Source organism: Phocoena phocoena, chromosome 14, assembly GCF_963924675.1.
Source record: "Phocoena phocoena chromosome 14, mPhoPho1.1, whole genome shotgun sequence".
NCBI lineage: Eukaryota > Metazoa > Chordata > Mammalia > Artiodactyla > Phocoenidae > Phocoena > Phocoena phocoena.
Window position 1 is genome coordinate 19,199,471 of NC_089232.1, and position 23,044 is coordinate 19,222,514.

At 37.7% G+C, this 23,044-nt stretch overlaps 1 protein-coding gene across 5 annotated transcripts in view; it reads right to left on the reverse strand.

Annotated features, from left to right (window-relative positions):
* The window catches only part of CTNNA2 (catenin alpha 2), a 1,049,032-nt gene that overhangs the window by 77,737 nt on the left and 948,251 nt on the right, over positions 1–23,044 (reverse strand). For all 5 annotated transcript variants that reach the window (XM_065891313.1, XM_065891311.1, XM_065891310.1 and 2 more), the window contains 2 exons: positions 19,770–19,970; positions 778–929 (listed from right to left, as the gene is read on the reverse strand). In XM_065891313.1, the coding sequence (XP_065747385.1) occupies positions 778–929; positions 19,770–19,970 (353 nt within the window). The remainder of the gene's footprint in view (positions 1–777; positions 930–19,769; positions 19,971–23,044) is intronic.

Genomic DNA, 23,044 nt, shown 5'->3' on the forward strand with positions numbered 1-23,044 from the left:
CTGTGGCTAAGAAAAGTGCTTGAAACCTACTGTGCCAAATTGTTGATAAGGCAAGGAGAAAAAATAGTCTCAACTCATGATGAAATATTGTGCAGCAGTTAAACGGGATGAGGTAAGCTATGTGTCTTCATAGAGATAGAATTGGGTGAACAAAGCAAGTAACACTTATATGAGTTTTAAAATCTGCTGTATTATGTTTTCTAGTGTGTGATATATAATTACTTAGACAATGGTTTGGAAAGCTCACACCTACCTGACATCAAAAGACTGAGGATGGGAAGATAGTAGGGTAGGTGATAGGGGAGTTTTGCTGAAAGATTACTTAGCCTTATTTATAATGTCTTAAGTATTTGTTACAAGAAGAAGGTAGCTCTGTATCGCTTTATTGTCATTATCAATATCATTATTATTATCATTATCACTAATACTACTAAGCTGGGTGATCTTCATTTCTTTCCATTGCATGGCTTTCTGATTCTAATGGGAAATAGTGTTAGAAATAGGGAATGGAAGAGGCACCCCTAAGTTGGTATCAAATTTAGGCAACAATGTGTGTAAGAAGTAGGCAGGACATCACCCTTCAGGATATTCGGTGCTGATCTAGGCTTGTTGGGACCACTCATCCCTTTATAAGTAAAAAGTCCCCATTGTCTGACTAGATGAGGAGCTAAACAGCTTACCAATTTAAACTAAATAATTAAAAAAAATAAAGAGTAAATTATTTGGGGCCCCTACTAGAAGTTCCATTCAGCTCCGAGCTACAGAGACCTCACATACCCTGATCATCAGCACAGCCTTTCTGATGTCCCGAACGCCGTCATATACCAGGCGAGAAGCATCGATGAACTCATTCTCTTCAAATGGTTGAGGGACGTTGGCACTCAGGGCTTCAATGGCAACCTCCACTTGTTCAGCAAAGCGTGGCATCACTGTGTTAAACAAAGTGAAAAGCAGTGGATTAGACAATCTTTCTTTCATGCTCCCTTGTTTCAGCCCTTAGGGAAGATGGCAGGCTCTGGGTATCCCAACATTTCAATGAAGCTGGGTGCCTGCCTGTCCATTTTGGAGTGGATCCAATTTAGTGATCTTTGTGCCACTTACCTTCAGCAAGGAAAGCAAACTGTTACTCCTTGAATGGCGATGGTATGCAACAGAGCAAGTTTTTGAAACCTGCCTAAGGTAGTGTGGAATAGTGTATGTGAGCCCAGGTTTCATGTTATCCTGAGTTGAGTTCCAATTCTGCTAGTTCCTAGCTGTGAAACCTTGGCCACATTTTCTTAACTCTTCTAAATCTGTTTCTTTGTATATAAAATATGATAGTAAGCTCTTACCTTGGGGTTCAATGTGATAATGCATACAAATGCACTGGATGACATCTGGACTTTAGAAAGCCTCAATAAATATGGACCTAACATTAAATGCTAAAGTCATAGTTGGTTGAATAGCAGACTTTAATCTATGTTGTTGCATAGTAAAATGTAAATGAAATGATCCAATCCATTCCACTTCTGTCTGGAATGCAGGTCTTGAGACAGTGGAGGTGGGGAGGCTTGTGAAAAGACTGTGTATGAGGTGAGATGGAACACCCAGAATATTCCATCAGAAAGGCTCTGAAAAGAGACCAGTGGACTCAAAGCTAATTTGATTTTGTTCCATTTTCCCAGAACTTTGTTGATGTGCAAGAGGATACATATGAACATTTTAAAATGTGGGCACCTCTTTCCTTAAATCAGGACAACTACATACACACTGGAAGTTTGTGGAAAGTAAACTTAGTGGCTACTTAAAAAATGCTGCTGATTCACTGATTCTCGAAAATTATAATTCAATTTTTTTCAGCTGTTATCTTGTAACAATCAATCCATATGGCAAAGGAAAGCCAAAAGCACAGTTCTTTTTATTTACAAGGACAATAAAATAGAAACGTCATTCATCTATTTCCATTTCTGAATTTTCAGGCCTGATTCATCGTTATACTCATTTTCAAAGTCTGTGGATACTTTAACATCCATTCTAATCCCTAGTGGGAGAAACTCTGCTAAATTACTTTACTCTCCAGGGTCAGAGTATTCAAGATAAAACATTCCTTAAAAAATGTATTTCTACTAGGAAAAGTCAAATGTTATTTTAAAAAAAAAGGAGGGTAAGAGGAAAACAGAGTAACCACTTTTTCAACAGAAATTATCAAAACCAAAGCATAGCAAGGGGTGAATTTCCTTCTGTAAGTAAATTGCTATGAATGTTCTCTATACTACTTGAATTTTTCAATTGGGCCTTTAAACTGCTTTTATATGAAAGGAATTTGGAAGACGTTGAGAATATGGCTGCAAATATGAATCAAATGAAAATATATTTCTAAAACCCACCACAGTAAACTAAGTCCATTTCAGCTATACACTTGTGGTGGGAATAAACTGTTTTACATTTCTAAATAATCTAGATAATTGAAACTGATCTCCTTAAGCATGAAAACATTTTTGTATGTGTCATTTTCACATGAGTATCTTTCTTAAGCGAAATTACAAATTCCTTTCCTTTCCTCAACTCAAAATTCTAAATAATATCAATTCCATTTGATATCTAAGCCACCATAATGACCATCAACAATTTTACAGATGTATATGATAGCATCTGTAGCACTTAGCTGCACAAATTTTTGTCCCTTTTTTATAACTGATAAATGACTGGTACTCCTCCATGTATGTAAGATAAATACTTTTACAAATCAATAAGGAAAAAATAGAAAAATAGACAAAAGTTTAGAAAAGGCAATTCACGAAAAGGAAATCCCATATTATTGATAAATACATAAGATGCTTGACTTTACTAATGAGTGGAAAAATTGCAATGTAAATAATGAGATAGTTCATAGCTGTTGGAGGATGAGCAAACAAATTAAAACTTAAAATATCCATCTTATTGAGCATGTGGAAAAAAGGGAAACCTTCTACTATAGATGGAATGAAAAATGGGAACATATCATTTTGGCAAATGCTTTGTCAAAATCTAGTAAAATGATGCTTTCCAGAGCCAGTCAGTGAGTTGCGAAATTAGCTAGGGCATAGCCAAATGCTGACTTCTGAGGAGATACTGATTAGGAGACTGAGTACACTGGGGGCACAGGAATGTCTTTGTGTCTCTAGAGTTACAGTTGTTTATTGTTACGTTGAATATTCCAAGAGTTAATAATAACAAGAGTTACATTAAACCTGAGGATAATAACTGCTTTAAGGGAGCTCTTTCAACTGACTCTAACCCAGACCTATTCTGAGTCTTCTAACTCAGGTGGGAACCACTGTGATCTGTGCACCTCAGGTTCACAGACTATATATATGGATGGGACAAAATGAACTTAAGGGTGTAAATCGGGAAATAGCCAGTATATTAAATCGAGTAAGTCCTGAGGTTTAAGTGTTTACTGGAAACAGAAAGCTAAAAAGATATGTCATTTGTGAGAAATTTTAAAATGAACAAGAATACTGTGCATAATTTAAACATATACTCATTTTTATTACACATGTTCTGAAAAGATGTATGTAACCTTAAGTTATAGTGATTACCTTTGAGAGCAGAAGGAGAGGCATAGAATTAGGTAGAGGTCTTACGGAGGCCTCAGGTGTATCTTATTTTTGAAATAAGTAATAATGTGAATCAGATATTGCCAAACAATATTTGTTATACCTTGGGCTACAAGCTGAGTGTCAGTTACATGAGTCTCTGTTCCTTTTGTATTTTTGAATCTTTTCAAAATTCAAATTTAAAAAGAGATCAACATAATACCCTGAAGGCTTTATTTCTCCTTATAGAATAAGGCTCTGAAAAAATAAAGTTCTAGCTCATGGCCCAAACATAATAGAATCCAATTTGATCCATAGTATTAAGTGAGGAAGACCCTCAGAAATGTTGACTGTGATCAAATGCTTAATATTCCACTAAGACCCACAAGCTGGAAAACTGAGTCGAGTAGTCCCTATCCACTAGACCCTCCCAGTGAAAACCGTTGATGAAGTCCAAAAGGGAAAGTGGGGTTGTGTTGCTTTGCTTTATTTGTTCAAGGTCACCCCGAGGAAGAGCTGGGGAAGAGGAAAATGCAGGAATTGACATGCTCTCTTTCTCCACTCTGCACTGATTCTCTCAAGGAAGAGAGAAGAAAGCTAAATTCTAAAGGGTCCATTCTCATAAGGGATGCTCTAGGAGTAGTACCCAGTAGAAGTACCCAGTACTACTCTGAAACACCAAGTTTGGCAGAGGGCATTCTGTTTGCTCCAGCATGGAATACAGGATCTCTCTTGGGAGATTTAGGAGGTGCAGTTTTTGAAGGAACAACAGTGTTGTGGATGTGGCATTGTCGGAAGAGGCAGAAAGAAGAGATTGGAAGAGAAAATACCATCAATTTTCCAAGGAGGAAAAATGGTAGAGGAAGGGGTGTGGAATCCTTATTTTTCAAATAGGGGCTCGAAGGGCAGTTTAGCATTAATATTCCAATGACCTTATTTTACTCCTCAAGCTGATAAAACCTAGAACTTGAACACATTCCATTTGATATTTATTTATTGTAACTGACAAGACATCCATTTCTCTTACCACAAGTCAGTGTTTTTCTGGGTCTGACCCTTAAGGAAATTTTCTTCCATGCTCTGTTCCTAAGTGCATTCAATACTTACTTATTTAGTGCTTGGTCAACTGCTAAAACTCTTTAACCAACATACCTTTGCTCTCCACATTGGTGCTCTCTTTCCTGTTTTAGTTTTATCCTCTCTGGTTTTTAAAGTGATAAGACAGAAAAACAAAAGTTTATAGAACAATGATCCATCCTGACAGAACCTAAGATGTTAGTTTAATTATGAATTCTTCCAACACTTTAATAGGGCTTGAAAAATGAAATACCCTCAAAGTAATACTGAGATAGAAACAGTCTCAAAGTACTTCAAATATGATGCTGATTCTACCTCCCCCTAATTAGGACAAAACACAGCATTGCCTTTGTGATTCACACATTGTATATTAACAGAATTTCTGATATAGGATTATATAAGTAGAGTTCCTTCTACTTTACGAATTACATCCAAAAATGTAGACACCACTTTACTGTTATTTATTAGAAATCCTGGATTGCTCTTAATAGCTTATGTCCTGAAGGGGTGATCAAAGTTGGAAATAAACTTTTAAATTCTCACTGTACTTTTGTATGCAGAGTGCACACTAGGCCACAGAATGATGATATTCCAGGAGTAATGAAATCAGAGTTAAGTATGCACATAAAAATCAAGGTCGCCTATTCTAGTGTTGATCAAGATCCTAAAACAGAGGTGAGGAAGATCTGCACTGAATCCTCCTGAGAGACTTCAGAGGTGAAATTTTAGAGCACAGGGTGAGTCAGTAAAATGAACAAAACATTGTGCTAAAGATGTAAATAGGACTTCCGACAGCCATAAGAACTGAATCCAAGGTTAAATAGAGGCAGTAGAAATGACTAGCCAACCAACTCCATTGCCTCTGAGTAACCACCTAAAAGGTCAATGCCCTGCTGTAAATGTTCCAATGACTTCTTTTAATATAGAGAGGACTATAAAATCTCTTTATCAAGATATAAACACAAACATCTGACACCTGACTATAATTCCTATCTGTCTCTGTCTCCCCACTTATTCCTACATATATTCAAATGTTCCAATTAGACTGAATTACTTCTATGTCTTCAAATATGACAGAGACACACCATGTCATACCATGTCCATGATCAATTTATTCTCTCCTACTAAAATGTACTTCTTTCTTTGCCCCTGGTGAATACCTCCTCAATTTCAACAACCAGTTTAGAATTGACTGCCATTGTGAAGCCTTCCTTAATCTCAAGGCACTCCAAATTTGGCCATTCTCTACAATTTTATAACATCCTAATTATGCCTGTACTATTATAGTACTTAGTACACTGTATGAGGTTTGTCTGCCATTTCTGTATGTCAGCTGTTTCCCACAGGAGTCACTTTTAGGCAGAGACCATCTCTTCTTCATTCATTGCATCTTAAGCCCTTATTATGCTTCTGGCACAGCTATATCCAGCTGGGAGTAGGATGGGAAGTGAAAGAATGGGAAGTAAGAAGGAAATAATTTGTCACCAAGTATTTCAGGGACAAAATGAGCAGTATCACATTCAACATACTAAGTCGCTGTCTTTCTGCCCATCATTTCATATTAGTTCAGTAATTTTATTAAAGAGTTTCATGAGTCATTAACCAAGTTATTAGTGGGCATTCTAGTTTTGGTCTCAAGAGACCTTTCAAAGACCTGAGCTCAGAATCCTTTCAGGACCACTTGAGTAGAAGCTTCACCACTGAGCATGGAGAAAGATTTATTATTGTATACTTGACTAGTTGACCAAAGCCAAACTAGCATATCTTCATGCATAGGGGTCATCCAATTGTGGTGGTGCAGTCAACCAACATGCTTTCTTGAGAGTGTTCCTTACACAAATTTTATTACTGAGGATAAAAAAGAGACAAGGCCTCTGTTCTAGAGAAAGAACCAGTCTAATAAGTGTTAATATAAAATAGAAAAATAAGAATGAGAACATTTGGAAATAATCTAAAAAGAGAATAAAATATTAGGACCAGGATAGAATTGTGGCCAATTCCAGTACAAGAATCAGGATAACCACACCCTCTCCATTACAAATAGATATGATGCTTCCATTTTAACAGTTGAAGTTAGGCAGAGAACTAGGTGTTAATCAGAGTAACTAGAGCCAGAAAGTATTAATTTGGGGAGACTCTGTGGGGGCAACTCTAGTATCCCCCTACATCAGGAAAATACTACTTGATGATGTTTCTGTAGATAATGGATTCTTTCCTATATATGGTTTCTAACAGACATTTCTAAGCAATTTTATTCAAACAGCCCCCAATTAGATGTCAGGTTAAGAGAAGAGAATATAAAGGAGAGAATGATGTAAACCATCATTCAGGCCTGAATTTGGCCAGAAGAAAATCTGACTGGCATTTACAAGACTCTGTGTGTACCTTGATAGTTCAGCACATCCATGAAGCATCATCAGTTAAAAAGGAGCCTGTTTGAGTCTGAAGCTCCAAGTCTTACTAGTGTAGAAGTAGGAACTAACACAAACTGAAGCTGTAACACATTTGTTGCTTTGGTAACACTCAAAAATTATGGAAGACAAACCATAGCCACTGGTCATTGCTTCATATTGATTCAGTAACTTTAGTAAAGAACTTCATGACCTATAATTAAGTCATTAGAGGATGTTCTAGAGTCCCCCCATCCCAAACAGGGACCTTTCAAAATCTTGAGCTCAGAATTCTTTTTAGAGCTGCTTATGTTTCTACCTATTGGACAAGAAATAATCAAGTGGATCTATAAGTCTACCTCATGAACAAAGGCTATTTCATAACTGTATGTAATTTATAGACCCATGCACTCCCAGTAGATGTAGAGGCTTTCCTACAAGTACAAGAGTGGCCATAATCTTGTTGAAACACTTGGCTAGCATTTCTTGCATTATCCAGACCTTTACTTCTTGATTTTGCACACTCGCTCTAATACTGGTTATGATTTTCATCACCACTCAGCTTCTTCTGAGATTGAAGTTTGAATCTCTGATACTAAGTCAAATGAAATGTTCCCTAGTAATGTCACTAGATTCTTTCTTCTGTTTGACATGTACACTGTTACCTTTGAATTATGTACTAGCTTTGTCTTGTTTCTCTGTACAATTTCTCAAATCTGTCCTTCTCTGCTCCAACTCTCCTCCCCAATCACCTTGTGCCAATCTTGGCTTTTATTTCCTCACTATCTAGATCTGTTCTTACCCTCTCCCCTCCTGGCCAGATACTGCAGAGCTCTATCTAGACACAATGGAAGGCACTGCACAAAGAAATAGGTACATTATGGCAGAAGTTAAACATGTCCCTGTTAAATCCATGTTGTGGGATCTGTTCATATGTCTTAATATTCTATCCTAATTATGCTAGTCATCACCCTTATTGTTTGTCCCATCTTTATGCATTTGCAAATATGTATGTGTGATAGTCAGACTCTGAGATGGGCTATTCTTTCCTGGTATTCATGCCCTTGTATGATCCTGTCATCTTGAAAGTGGGCTGGAACTAATGACCTGCTTCTAACCAATAGAATATAGAAAGGGGGATAAGGTGTCACGTTGGTAATTAGGTTACAGAAGGGTGCTGGATTCCCATCTTCCTTGCCTTTTCTTGCTCTCTCACTTGCTCACCCTGATGGAAGCCAGTTGGTCTATGGAAAAGCCTCCATGGCAAGTAATGGAGAGGAGCCTCTGGTGAAAAGCCAATAAAGAATTGAGGCCTTACGTCCAATAAGGCAACTGAGGCCTTTCAACAACAATGTGAGTCAGCTTGGAAGTAGGTCTTTCACCAATTGACCCTTGAGATGACTGCAGTCCTGGCCCATACCTTGACTGCATCCTTGCAAGAGATCTTAAGGCAAAGCCACCCAGCTAAGCTGTGCTGGTCTCCTGACCCACAGAAACTATGAGATAGTAAATGTTTGTAATGTTCATCCATTAAGCTTTGGTGTGATTTGTTACACAGCAATAGCTAACTAATAGAATATGCTATGCCAGAAGTAGAAATAACAGTAAAAATAGAAAGACATATTAAAATTTCTGTTCATTCATTTGTAGCAGCTATGTTGGTCTAGGTTTCTGGTATATTTATTGCACTCAGGCAGAAGCTTAATTGAATCTTGATATTTGATTATATTTATTTACAAGTTAACCAGTTTGAGCCTCAGTTTACACAAGTGTAAAACAGCTGGCCTTCTGGTTTTACATAAGGTTTAAAAATAATACATTCTACAAATTTTATATACAATTTTAAATATAAACATAGGTAGTACTTAGTCACTGGGATAAAGTGGCAAATAAAATAAATATGATCTTGCCTTCAAGGGACTAAAAAGTGGGATGCATGTAAGATGCTTCCCATTGTGCCAAGCACACGAGATTCACAGTAAATGTTTCTTGTAATTGTCATCTTCTCACCATGACCCTTTGTATCTACCCATCCACGCCCCCTTTTTCTTTGTTTACAGCTGGCAAAATCATCCGGTCTCCTTTGGATGGAGCTTGGAAGTACAACTACGTACATGATTCATCACCAAAAAGTGGGCCTTGTGGGAGTGAAGTAAACTGAAAATAGCATACAAATTAGTGTTGAAATCTCTGAAAATTGGGAAGTTGGTACAATTTATCTGAAAACTGAATTTCCCTGCTTTTATGCCCTTCTCTCTCCTTGGCAGGACTACATCATCTTTCTGATGGTTTTGCATTTTTAATAATGAATTTCCTATGAAATCTGCCCTCAGGACAAGATTTTATAAACTCACTGTTAGAATTTTCATTTTATCTTCATTGCCAAGAAAGCCAGTGTTAAACACTGTATTACAGTATGACCTCACCAGATCCATGAAGAAAGGAAACCTTTAAAAGTTAGAGACTTTACCAAAAAGCTCGTAACTGGAAAAAAAAAAATCAAACCCAGCTTCCCTATCTCAAATTAGACACTATTTCTAAAAAACCTCTCAGCTTAACCTAATATTCTTGTGAAAGTGTTTTCCTTCTACCTCAAATGCATACTACTATTTTATATTAGCTGATTGATTGGATGTGAATCTTGAGTAAAGTATCCCCAAATGTTTTTAAATGTGGAGGAGGGAGTATGGAAATAATATTTAAACTCTCTAAATGGAAATAATTCTCTGTCTAGGCCAGTGATATACTAGCTTTCACTGTGCTTTCTCTTGATAACTCTTCATCAAGTCAGAAGATATTGAGCTCTGGAAGCTAGGAGCCAGGACGAAAGAAGCCCAGCTTAATCTGCTCCTTATTCCCTGGTGACTATTTGTCAGCTGTTTTTACCTCTCTATACAACCATCAGCATCCTCCTGGCTAGTCCTAATTCTTCCATGCTGTGTATATTCTTGGACTTTCTTTCGTCAGAGTCAGTCATCTGTTCCCTCTGTGGGAGTTCCTAAAGGCTGCCATTTTCATAAACTCATGTTTGGAAAATTATAATGTACATTTCAAACATCAAAATCAAACTCAAGCTCCAGAAGGCCATACATAACCCATGAGCTGAATTGTTTGATGAAAGATGAAAAAGGACTGCTTAGAAGAAGGAAAAAAATCTTCTAAATTCTGTCCACGGTAACTACCCTAAGAGAATCAGGCAGCATGCATCTGCTTTTGTCTAGACACAGATTCCTTTCCCCAGGGAAAGAAAATGCTTGCTTGGAAAGTTCTTACATTTTAAAATCAGCATTTCAAAAATAATCACAAATTGTTTATAAGTTAAGAGGAAAGGATGGCACATTTCATTCTGAAACTTAAGGAATGAGTAAAGAACTGAACATGATGCTTTATTTAGCTTACAGTGTTTGTAGAAACCTAGCTTGATAAATAGTTAATTTTGGCATCAGTGAGATTTTAAATTTTAAGATGTAATAAAATAATTGCTAGGAATTTATTGCTCTTAGTTTAAAAGATTCTGATCTTGATCATTAAACGTGCAATTTTTAAAAAGGGGAAAACCCCTAAAATAACATATTATTCTATGTCAGTTATGTTTTATATTTATATTAATAAACATTTTTTTAAGCTTCAACTCTTATCAAGGCTGGAGGAAATGAAGAGGTAGTCTCAGATCTCAAGGGGTTAAAATTAAATTCGGAAGCAACATACACACACACACACACACACACACACACACACACACACTCCTGGATAGAAAATAGAAGGGGGACAGAGAACAGAGAGGTACCTTAAGACAGAAAAATGGGCAAACACAGAGTTTGCAACACCTGGTAGGACCTTAATGAGTGACAGTGAGTAATGGGGCACAGAGGAGTGGGATTGTCTAGTATGGTTACAGAAGACTTTGCTTCTTCTCTAGGAAGAAATCAGCTAGTGTTAGGGAACAGGTAAAATATAGAAAGGCAAACCAAGTGGGGAGGTAATTTTGGGGTCAATTTGACAGGAATATCCAGAATCTTTCTGGTTCTTATGTCCATATGTTATCCCAGCTACAAGCATAGTTTCTTATTTTTCCTAATCAAACTATTTCTGGAATATTTTAACGATGTTCCCATTCAAGTGATTGTTGACATATTCTTCCTTTCTTTGATTCCAACACCTATTGCTGACGTGGTAGGGATTCTGGGTAAAAGGAACTTAATGCTGCCTCACTTGTGCCCAGTTAATACACCCTGGCCACCAATTCCTGTGGGCCCCAGCACTGGTCCTTCTGCCATTCCATGGCCAGTACCATGGATGCTGATCCCTCATATCCTTGAAGTGACAAAGAAGTATCATGTCTTTTGCAGTCCCCAGGATTCTGAGTCTATGATGTAACTCACACAGAACTGGAAATTCATTTCTTCCTTTTAGTTTTACTTTGAAAATTGGGCACTAGAAAAGAGCTGTTTCTTCCACTATGTTGCTCCATAAATGTGTAATTGTGAGCCTTCCTATATCCATCCTATTCCACCTCCACTTCCATGTTAGAAGTTTATTACCAGGCTAAAATTGTTTCTCTTGGGACTTCTCTAGTGGCCCAGTGGTAGAGAATCCGCCTTCCAATGCAGGGGACACGGGTTTGATCCCTGGTCAGGGAACTAAGATCCCACATGCCCTGGGGCAACTAAGCCCACACGTCACAACTACTGAGCTTGCGCATCTCAGTGAGAGATCCTGCGTGCCTCAACGAAGATCCCGCATGCCATAGCTAAGACCCGAGGCAGCCATAAAATAAAATAAAATAAAATGATGAAAATAAATAAATATATATTTTTTAAAGTGTTTCACTTATTTTTCTCAAGTTGTATTCTTCTCAGGTGGTTCTTCAGCCTCTCACGCTGAGAGAGCTGGTCATGTGTGAATTCTAGCAGAACATATTACTTACAAACAAGCCAGTATAGAGAAGATATTTTCATATTTCTGCATGGCCAGGGTTTTCTGAGCAAAAATGACTGGTAACCTGATTCAAGGTATGACTCAATAGTAGTCCTAAATTGGTGAAATAATCTGGAAAGAGATTTATGGGTTTATCTCCCCAGAGATAGGTGTTTACATTTCAAAAGGGAATAAAACCAGGAGCCATTCATTTATATTCTAAAGGGTTGTAACAACCTGGGGACCTTTCCTGGAGAGAGTTTATTAACATTAAAGAATGAAGGTTTTTCTCTCCCTCTCAGGAGGGGAGGGAGACAGCTGAGCACCAATTGCTATATAAACTCTCAGATTCATAATTTCGTGGTTCTTCTCCTGTAGTATGGATCTCTTTCGTGTGGGCAGACTTTATCTGACCTTATCACACTGCCTTGAGAGGTAGAACGAGGTATAGGGAACTGGCAACATTATTGTTACTAAGAAAGAAGTTTGTTCTCTGAGCAAGAAACCTTGCATTTGCATTCAGGATAAAACAAATAAATACTGATATTAAAAACCATCAGCCAGATCTGTACAATACTTCAAGTATGTAGGTTTCAGACATATGGAAGAGGCTTTGAGACAAACTACATGTTGCCTGTCTAAGGACTATTAAGTGAATGAAATTTCCTTCTCGTTCCTCCTACACTTCTGACTTCCCACCTCCATGACTAGCACAACCACTTAGTAAGACATTTCCTCCATATTGTAATCATTTTGACCTTTCAGGGGGAAATAAAATGCTTTACACCAATAGTAAGGGTTATATTAAAATGTATTTAAAATATATTAGGAAGTCTAGGCTGAACTGAATCTCAGTCATTACAGCTTCTGTGGAAATTCATTACTTTCATAATTTAATTTCAAGGTCAGTCACGGAGAAGTGACAGATTGTAATGGTCCTTCCTATCTCTAATATCTAATATTTCTGTCTTCCCAATAATCTGTCCTTACCACCTTCTTCTGATATTGATCTTACTTCTTTCCATACCCCTTGCCTCTGGTCACGGGGATAGGCAGGTCACCCAGACATGTCCAATGATAAAACTTGATCCCGCTAGCAACAGAAATCAGTCCAAGTGAAATAAGCATACCCCCAAGTGGCCAAGAAGATTGCTCTTTGATGTGTAGAAAGTAGGAGGAAAACAAGCATCTCTACTTATCCTGGAATCTTGAGTTATAAGCCTAAGGCTGCTGCTAGTGGATATATTCTCCACTGAAAAAAAAGGTCATATCTTAATTTTTCGTATTCATTTAATCACTGCATACATATTAAAGGCTAATGGTGTGATAATACTTGTCTAGGCCCAAGGTACGTACAGGAACACCTGCCTCTAGGAAGTGACAATCTATCTGTGGACCATTGACACTGAAGAGGACATACTAAATGTCAACAGACTCATAGAAATAGATCCCTGTTGTCTCTAGCTGAGACCTGAGTGAGATCTTAAAGGGTAAGTTAAATACACAGATGTAGAGGAGGAGGAGGAGAAAATGGGGAAGATGACAGGAAGGAGAGTGGGAACAGCATGGATGTGTTTTAACTGGAAAATAATAAATATACCTGTCCAGGTGGAACAGAGGATCTATACAGAGGATTCATGGGCAGTGATTGTCCATGTTGAGTGCAGTCATGAGGAAGCCAAGAAACAGTGAAGCATATGTCCCAAAATCAATAATATTGACCATACTTAGATAATGAAACATCAGGCAATACATGAGAAGCTTGAGGCTCAGGGGCATTAACTAATTTGTGTAAGGGCACATTTAGAAGTCAAGGAATTGAGTTCTTCTGATTCCTTACATGGATTTCATCTATACATTGTACTGACACAATGGTACCCCTCATTATCATTTCTAATTTGGGTGCTTTCTATTTGTTCCTCTTACTGGGCAAAATACATAGGAATGCTGTAAAAAAAAAAACTCTTTTATGAAAACTTTACATGACAGAAGCATGAAATTACAAATTATACCATCTCTACTAAGAGAAAGAAGTCAATCTGAAAAGGCTACATGCTATTTGATTCCAACTATATGACATTCTAGAAATGGCAAAACCATGGAGACAGTGAAAAGATAGTGGTTACCAGGCGATTGGGAGGGGGAGAGGGATGAATAGATGGAGTACAGTGAATGTTTAGGACAGTGAAAAATACACTGTATGAAACCATAATGATGAATACATGTCACTATACATTAGTCTAAATATAATAGAGTATACAACACCAAGGGTGAACCAAAATGTAAACTATGAACTTTGCGTGATTATGATGTGTCTGTGTAGGTTCATCAATGGTAACATATGTACCATTTGGTAGGGGATGTAGATAATGGGGGACACCATGCATGTGCAGAATCAAGGGAATTGATTCAGAACCATGGGAAATCTTAGTAGCCTCCCCTCAATTTTTCTGTGAACATTTAACTGTTCTTTAAAAAAAAAAGTCTTGAAAGAATTTATACCATCTGTTTGGCCCACATGTTCTCCAAAATAATGGAATTTTCATTTTCATTTACAAAGTGCTTAATAACAGAATCCTCACTAAAAAGACTTTAATTTTTTCTATTCTTTTTGGGTTCCCTCTGAAGAAAGAACTGCTGGCATCTCAAAGATCTCTCAACCTGATGATATTGACATCGCCACAAATTTGCATCAGCCATCAAATTTACAAAAATGGCATTTCAGTGTAATCTGTTCTGTGACGAATGAGCTACTTTAAACATAATATCATTGAATGGACTTTCAGGCCCCTCAACTTTCCACAGCAATCTGGCTTTGCAAATGAGATCTCTAAAAATGGGTCTCGTTGGGTGCACTCACTACCAAGCTATCGGCAATTTGTTATAATTCAGGTTTTATTGAAGAGCCCATCAAACATGTTAGTATTTAATGAGTCTGATGTACGTCAAGTTTATTGTGCTTTCATCTGCCTAGATTAGTTTTATAAAAAATAAATAAGTAAATTTTTATGTAACGTTGCCCTAGAATTTTAACATACTAATAATCCACAAAATTGTGTTTTCAAATTAACTTAGCATTCATATCAAGACAAAAAGCACTGTTCAAAAAAATTTACTTACTCTTTACTAAGTAAAGTAATTTATGAAAAATTAACTACAGACTGTTCCATCACTCTTTGGATCTCTCTCAATTTCTAGCCTCTTAGCGAAGGTAAAGTGGGAGTTCTCTCTACAGAGACCCACCCCTGCATCATTTGCATGTTTAAACAGAGGTTGGCCTGTATTTGAAAACCCCATCAGCAGCAAAGTCTGGTCTAGTTAAGATATTTTTAGCATTCTGCCCCTTTTTTTTCATGCTTGGTAATAGACTCTCACTCCATTCCCTTCACCGTTCCCTATGGCCATCATGCAGAGGCTCCATTTAGTCTTGTTTAAAGTTGCTCTTATTATGGAATATTATTTCTCTTGTGGCAGTTATTTTCCATGGGGGTTATTCTGTCCACCCAAGAACATCTAGCAATGTCTAGAGACAATTTTGATTGTCACAACTTGAAGTGGGAAAGGGAAGAGGTCCTATAAGCATCTAGTGGGGTAAGTTCAGGGATGCTGCTGAGCACCCTTAATGCACAGGACAGCTGCCTCCACCCCAAGAAAGAATTACCAAGACTCACATGTCAATAATACAGAGGTTGAGAACTTCTGCCTTAGGGTCTTTAACAACTCAGATATAAAACTGGGCAGAGCCTGGTAGGTTGGTGGAAAGGCAAAAGAAAACATGATGCTTTGTCTTCCATGTCCTGGACTCTTCCTTTTTTTCTTCTTCTTCTTCTTGTCACCTTCCACTCCTTGCCCACTGCTCCGTGTTTTCTCCTCAAAATAAAATGTACTCTCAGGACAAAGTTTGATAAACTTGTATAAAAAAGTGACCAATTAAACGTTGCACTAAGATTTTTTTAAAAATCAGAAGCAAAATGTTAGCCCAAAGGTAGACATTTGGGTATTAGTGATCTGTATAGGAGTTTTTATTTGAAGGACGTAGCCCTCCTTAGCATAGCCAGACACTGACAAGGGGACAGATCCATTTTATAAAATCTATATAACCTACAAAACTCTGCATAACCATAATCACAGAACTGATCTTATGTTCTTCCTCAAACTCCACGTGTGTAGTACATCCCCCAACAATTCTAATTAGCAACCAGTGAATTTTAACAGCTAAAGCTTTTTTTTTCTTTTAGCTTGTTTCTCATAGAGAAATTTCTTATTGAGAAATGCTAGGTATTAAGTCACCATATAGATCACACATTTTAAACCTCATGTTCCACATGTTCAGATTACCAGTGCAATTGTGACAGAGCACCATCCCTTCTCTTAAGCCCTGCTGGCTTCAGAGCAGAGGCATTCTCCCTCCATGAGGAATCCGTGAGTATGTCAATTGTTCTACTCACAGCTAAATTTTATTTTATTTTTTTAATAAATTTATTTATTTTTGGCTGCATTGGGTCTTCGTTGCTGCACACTGGCTTTCTCTGGTTGCAGTGAGCAGGGCCACTCCTCGTTGTGGTGTGCGGGCCTCTCATGGCGGTGTCTTCTCTTGTTGCGGAGCACGGGCTCTAGGCGCACAGGCTTCAGTAGTTGTGGCACGCAGGCTCTAGAGTGCAGGCTCAGTAGTTGTGGCACACGGGCCCAGCTGCTCCGCGGCATGTGGGATCCTCCCAGACCAGGGCTCGAACCCATGTCCCCTTCATTGGCAGGAGGATTCTCAACCACTGCACCACCAGGGAAGCCCACAGCTAAATATTTTGCTTTCATTTCTTTGACAACCTCTCTACTTACCCATAAAGAAACCATATTGCTCCTGTTTAGGAAAGAGAAGAACCATTGGGGACAGAAGCAAAATAATTTATATACCTTGTATATTCTAGTTCTTAGCCCACTAATATCTACTTTTCCTTGACATGTATTCCATTTTCTACTAGTTATTTATAAACTGTTTATTTCACTCTCTTCTACCTGGCTTCTTTCCTAGTGATCTTCAATAGATGCTGAAAAATAGAAAGAATCTAAATGTCTTGCTTATCTTTTCTGTTCAATTATGAATTGGATGTGGACATCAGAATCAGGAAGATGCCTTTAGTTAAGTACGCCAAGTATTCAATCACTGCAAGGAAGGGCTAAGATGAGAATTTTTAAAGATCTGAAAATTGACAAATAAGAGCAAAACCTTCATTAGCAACAACAATCCAGGATGGATTGCTCTGTTTCATTGATTTTTTTTTTCAGTTAAAAAAACTTCAACCAGAATATTATTTACATTTCAAGACTTTGGGTGAAAATTATGTTAAAATATTTCCATCAGCTAGGCACACTGCCCTTGCCTTTATGTCGATTTTGACCCAATGGGCACCACTCCTTCTATTTATTAAAGCACCCCAAGGCTCAATAAGAAAGAAATCTAAAATGTCTCTTGAACAACGCTGAAGTCTTTGTGTGCACAAAGTCGCCTATAAGTTGGCAATATGCTCTGCATGTCATCTGCGGCAGTAATCATTCCAACCAGTCATGAGTTGAAACTTCTGACACTCTTCACTCAGTGTCAGATCCAAGGAAATGCTGCTATGTGTCAGCTATACCACAGAAAGCTGAGACTTTGTAACAAAATCGAAGTAATGGGCCAGGAACTGAGAGCTCCAAAAATGTGACAGTTTCCTTAAGGGTGAAAAAAAAAGTCCTTAAATTGGAGAGTAAAATAACTGTTTCTAATTATTCCAAATGAGAAAAGAAATACCATATGGCTTGCATTGTGTTACTCTATTGAATGCAAAGGGCAAGCCTATTTGAAAAAAAAAAATAGTGCTGAATTTCAGCTAATTACAATGTGGATATATCATATTATTTTTTTAAACATCTTTATTGGAGTATAATTGCTTTACAATGGTGTGTTAGTTTCTGCTTTATAACAAAGTGAACCAGCTATACATATACATATATCCCAGTATCTCCTCCCTCTTGTGTCTCCCTCCCACCCTCCCTATCCCACTCCTCTAGGTGATCACAAAGCACCCAGCTGATCTCCCTGTGCTATGCAGCTGCTTCCCACTAGCTATCTGTTTTACATTTGGTAGTGCATATATGTCCACGCTACTCTCTCACTTCGTCCCAGCTTACCCTTCCCCCTTCCCGTGTCCTCAAGTCTATTCTCTTCGTCTGTGTCTTTTTCCCTGTCCTGCCCCTTGGTTCGTCAGAACCATTTTTTTTTTTTTTTTTTTAGATTCCATGTATATATGTTAGCATACAGTATTTTTTTTCTATTTCTGACTTATTTCACTCTGTATGAGAGAATCTAGGCCTATACACCTCACTACAAATAACTCAATTTTGTTTCCTTTTATGGTTGAGTAATAGTCCATTGCATACATGTGCCACATCTTGTTTATCCATTCATCTATCGATGGACACTTAGGTTGCTTCCATGTCCTGGCTATTGTAAATAGAGCTGCAATGAACATTGTGTCACATGACTCTTTTTGAATTTTGGATATATCGTATTATTATTGTTATTATTTGTAATTCTAAGTCTGTGAGGATTCTCAAGAGCAACGATACCTAGATGTGCTCCTTATTATGTGATATTACACTAGTCCTTTTCTGCTTATATTTCAGAGAGAAACCAATGTCTGTTTATCTGTTGTTTTTCCATGCTATTCTAGACTAACAAATAGCTACAGAAGTCTTTGTAAATAACCTTTTCCCTGTAGAAGGAAACATGTTTCTACTAACATGTCTTATCATGTAGAACTTGGAACACTGCTATATCTGACCTTTCAGAGATATGTCTATTTTTAAAAGCCTAGTGGGTTCCAAATTCCATATATAGACCCATGAAGACTCCCACTGGTGCTGAGGTAAGTTCCTTCTACACATACAGAGGACCCAATTTATTACCCATTCATAACTCCATCCAATATAAAGTTAATTCCATTTGTCTTCTCTCCATCCCTGGACTTTCTCTCTACTCTCATTCCCCCATATATACAAATACACAAGGCATAAGGGACTTCAGAAAGGGTCTGAAGCCAAGAGACACCAGTCGAGAGCAAAAACTACTAAAAATAGGCTACTCTTTGACACAACTATCCAGAGTTATGGGTTGTTGTGCTAACTCAGTAGAAATAAGTCTTTTTCCCGTGTCAGTGTACCAGAGAGCTATGACCGGCTCCCATAAGTAACTGTGTCTCACCACGACCGTGATTCCCCAGTGGGCAGCCCCATGCCCCTGGAAGAGGGCATGCAAGCCTTTGTTAGAGGAGCAGGACATATATTAAAGTCTGACCCTTTTTTGGTAACCACTACCTCCTTTGATTACTTCATGTCCATGTACTACCTAGAGCCTTTATGCTTTTCCCTGGTTGTCCTTATCTTCTCAAGAAATAGACAGGGAAATGTTTTTCAAGTTCAAGATTCCAAGTTCCAATCACATATTCACTATTTTCTAGACTTGTGACCTTTTTCCAGTTTCTTAACTGGTTCAAAACTCCATTTTCACATTCATAATGGGAGATAATAAAAATCTGCCTACTTCACAAGGTCCTTGTGAGAATCAAGTGCTTATATATAAAAACTGTAGAGTAGTATATACTGCAAAACAATACATTATTATTCTGCTAAAGTATTCCAATTCAAACTCAAGAAATAAAGAGCACCCTTTTTATGATCATGTGTAATTTAGAAGCAGAAAGACCTATGGGAAACAATGAAACAGATTGATTCAGGTATGGAAATTAATCATGGTGCTGACATTTTCGTCAAACCTAATATCCATGGTTACCTGTCTCAGAGAGCAATTTTGTAGCTTCCAGCACCTTCTCAGTATAAACCCCAGCTTCATAGTTCTCCATCTCAGCATTGATGATGTGTATGACTCGAGCTGCCCGGCCCCTGATAGCCCCTGCAGTCCGGTCCAGAGTGTCCACATCCCCCTCTTGAAGGGCTATCACACACTTGTTTACATCCTCCAAGATATGATTTTCTGTGGAGAGGACACATACACATTTATATGATTTTATACCACTGACACACTTAAAAACCTATTGAAGATAGATTCATTAACTCACAAGCCATCAACGTGTACATCTCAATACATGCCTAATAACATTGAAATTATATTTAAAGAACATAGTTTATAATTACAATAGTGGTTCTCAACCTTGAACATCAACTGGAGGATTTGTAGCATCATAGAGACTGTTGGGTGTCTCTCTCAGGGTTTCTGATTCACTAGGTCTGGGGTCGGGCCCAAGAAGTTGCATTTCTACCAAGTTCCCAGGTGATGGTACTGTTGCTGGTTTGGTGACCACACTTTGAGAACCACCAACTTTAAAAATATCTCTTTCTTTGTTTCAGTGTTTAAGATTTATTGGGTGAAAAGGTCTTTTAAGAGTGGTAGTGGCAGCGAACAAGAAGTCACCAAGCAACAACGTTTCTAGACATGTCCAGAGTTGCACTTTGGGTTGGATCATGTTTTTATTGAGGAAACATTTAAGGGAGACTTTAAAATGAACAAATATCACCCCATCAGTCTTCCAATGTTGTGTCATGCATAACGTATACGCAATGGAAACTGATCAGGTGAAGAGGATCACAGAGTTCCCCACAACTGTAATACAATCCAGTCTGTGGCTGGTTCCCTCAGATTGGAGTCAGGGTCAGGGATCACTCTCCATCATTGTCCAAAGCAGAATCCAAGCAGGCAGGATGAGAGGTTTTTCTCTCTACCAGCCTAGAAAAAACATGCAGTCTGGTCCCTTACAGTTTTGTAAGTGCGAAATTTTGTATTTTCCATGTCCAATGTGAGATCTGTTATTATGTTCCTTGAACATTCTTTAGAAACAGCATTCTAAGGAAATGTTCAAAAAGTTTAGTACTCTGAATGCTGATATTTTCCTGAGAGAACAAGAAAGACAGTTGTGAAAATAGAGACTTAAAGGCTTTCATTTTGATTAAGGAACTTCTGAAACCAACTCTTTATGAGATCTTGGATTGGATCATTCAAACTCACCTAAAAGGACACCTTTAAAAAAAAGATTTACTCAAATGAAACTTGGCACAGGATTTTAAATACAGAAGTTTGATTCAAATAGGTCTCTCTTACTGCCCTGCTGGATTCCTCCAGACAATTAAAATATGTCGTGGTCCCTGAAAATGGGCAACTGCGAGGGTGTTCATGTCAAAAACAGGCATTTTCGGGCTTCCCTGGTGGCACAGTGGTTGAGAGTCCGCCTGTCAATGCAGGGGACACGGGCTCGTGCCCCAGTCTGGGAAGATCCCACATGCCGCGGAGCGGCTAGGTCCGTGAGCCATGGCCACTGAGCCTGCGCGTCTGGAGCCTGTGCTCCACAACGGGAGAGGCCAAAACAGTGAGAGGACCGCGTACCGGAAAAACAAACAAACAAACAAACAAAAAAACAGGCATTTTCTTTGAATAACATAATGTAAGAATAAGCATACCTACCATTTTTCTGTGCATAGTTTAAAGATGGAATTGAATGCAAAACAGAGGAATCTTTCAATTACATTAGATACTAATGTATCTGGAATTAACAAAATTTAAAATGTAAGAAGTCCATTCATGACCTAATATCCTAAAATGAAATGATAGTTTTTAAAATCTATTTCCAAACTAAAATATGCAACTAATTTAATTAGGAGGCAAGAAAAAGAATATGCTTTCAAAGGTATAACTACAGTTGACTCTTGAACAACAGAGGTTTGAACAGTGCAGGTCCACTTATACATGGATTTATTTCAGTAGTAAATACTACAGTACCACAGAGCCGAGGTTGTTTGGATCCACAGATGCGGAACTTCCCATCTATAGGGCTCACTGTAAAGTTATGCCCAGATTTTCAGCTGTGTGGAGGGAAGGTCGGTGCCCCACACCCTCAAGTTTTTCAAGGGTCAACTGTATACATTAATTGAAGGAGGCCATCATAGCAACAGCATTGCTTTTAATTGAATTGCCAATTAATTTGTTCAATGGTTAGTCACATTAATCATGTGTGAATAAAATATTAATTTTACTAATTTTCAGTTTACTAACTGACTCAGTTTTCTTAATCAACTCTTTTTATGAAATGTTGAGATAGTTTACTCTGCATTTCCCAACTTTACCCAATTAGAGGTACCCCTTTTATAAAAAAAAATGAATTACAATTCCCTCATGATAGTAGTTATACCAGTGGATGATATATATGTAAAAGCCACTATGATAAAGACTGTTTTAAAATAAATTTGTACTTTATTAATCTAAGTACCAATAATGCACTTGAAAAGAACTATATTGTTCTTGTAGACATATTATTTAATCAAAAGATGACACTTGGTCTATATATGGTTTCCCTGGACCCTTTGTAATAACTTCTCCACCCCTAGTCCCTACACCATCAGGTCTGGGGTTTACAAGTTTGGAATTACTCTGGTCTAGTATCTATCAAAAAGGGCAGTGAATTATTCAAAGGCAGAATCCACACTTAACTCATATTTTCATACCTGACAGCGCCTTAGAGCAGGCAATCAAAGAAGAAATCCTGAATAAACATGTCCATTGAAGAGGGACAATCAATTATATATTTTTATCCTAAGGTATTTTCAGGAGAAAGAATTCATTAAGTAAGGAGATAGAGGAATGCTGTTCCAACTAGAAAATAACATAGAAGAGAAAGTAATAATAAAAAGCACCTGTATTCCAGAGATGATTACATTGCTGGGATAAACCCCTTAGGTAATTTGGATGCCTGGATGTAAAGCATGGTTTTTAAACATCATAAAACATTTGACTGCAACGTATCTTGTGGTAAACTTCCTTGAATTTTTGCAACCTTACAATTTCAGGAAAGATATAATCTTGCTAAAAAATCACAGATGATCAAACTACCTGATTATTATAAGCTTTAAAGCTATAGTTTCTAAATTCAAAAGCAAAGTTCAGTCTGTGAATTTTTTAATGAAACAAACTCAAGACCCTGGAGTCAAAAAAAAAAACCAAACAAATAAAAGAGGAAAAGGCAAACAAAACAAAACAAAACTTTTAGACATTATGGGATT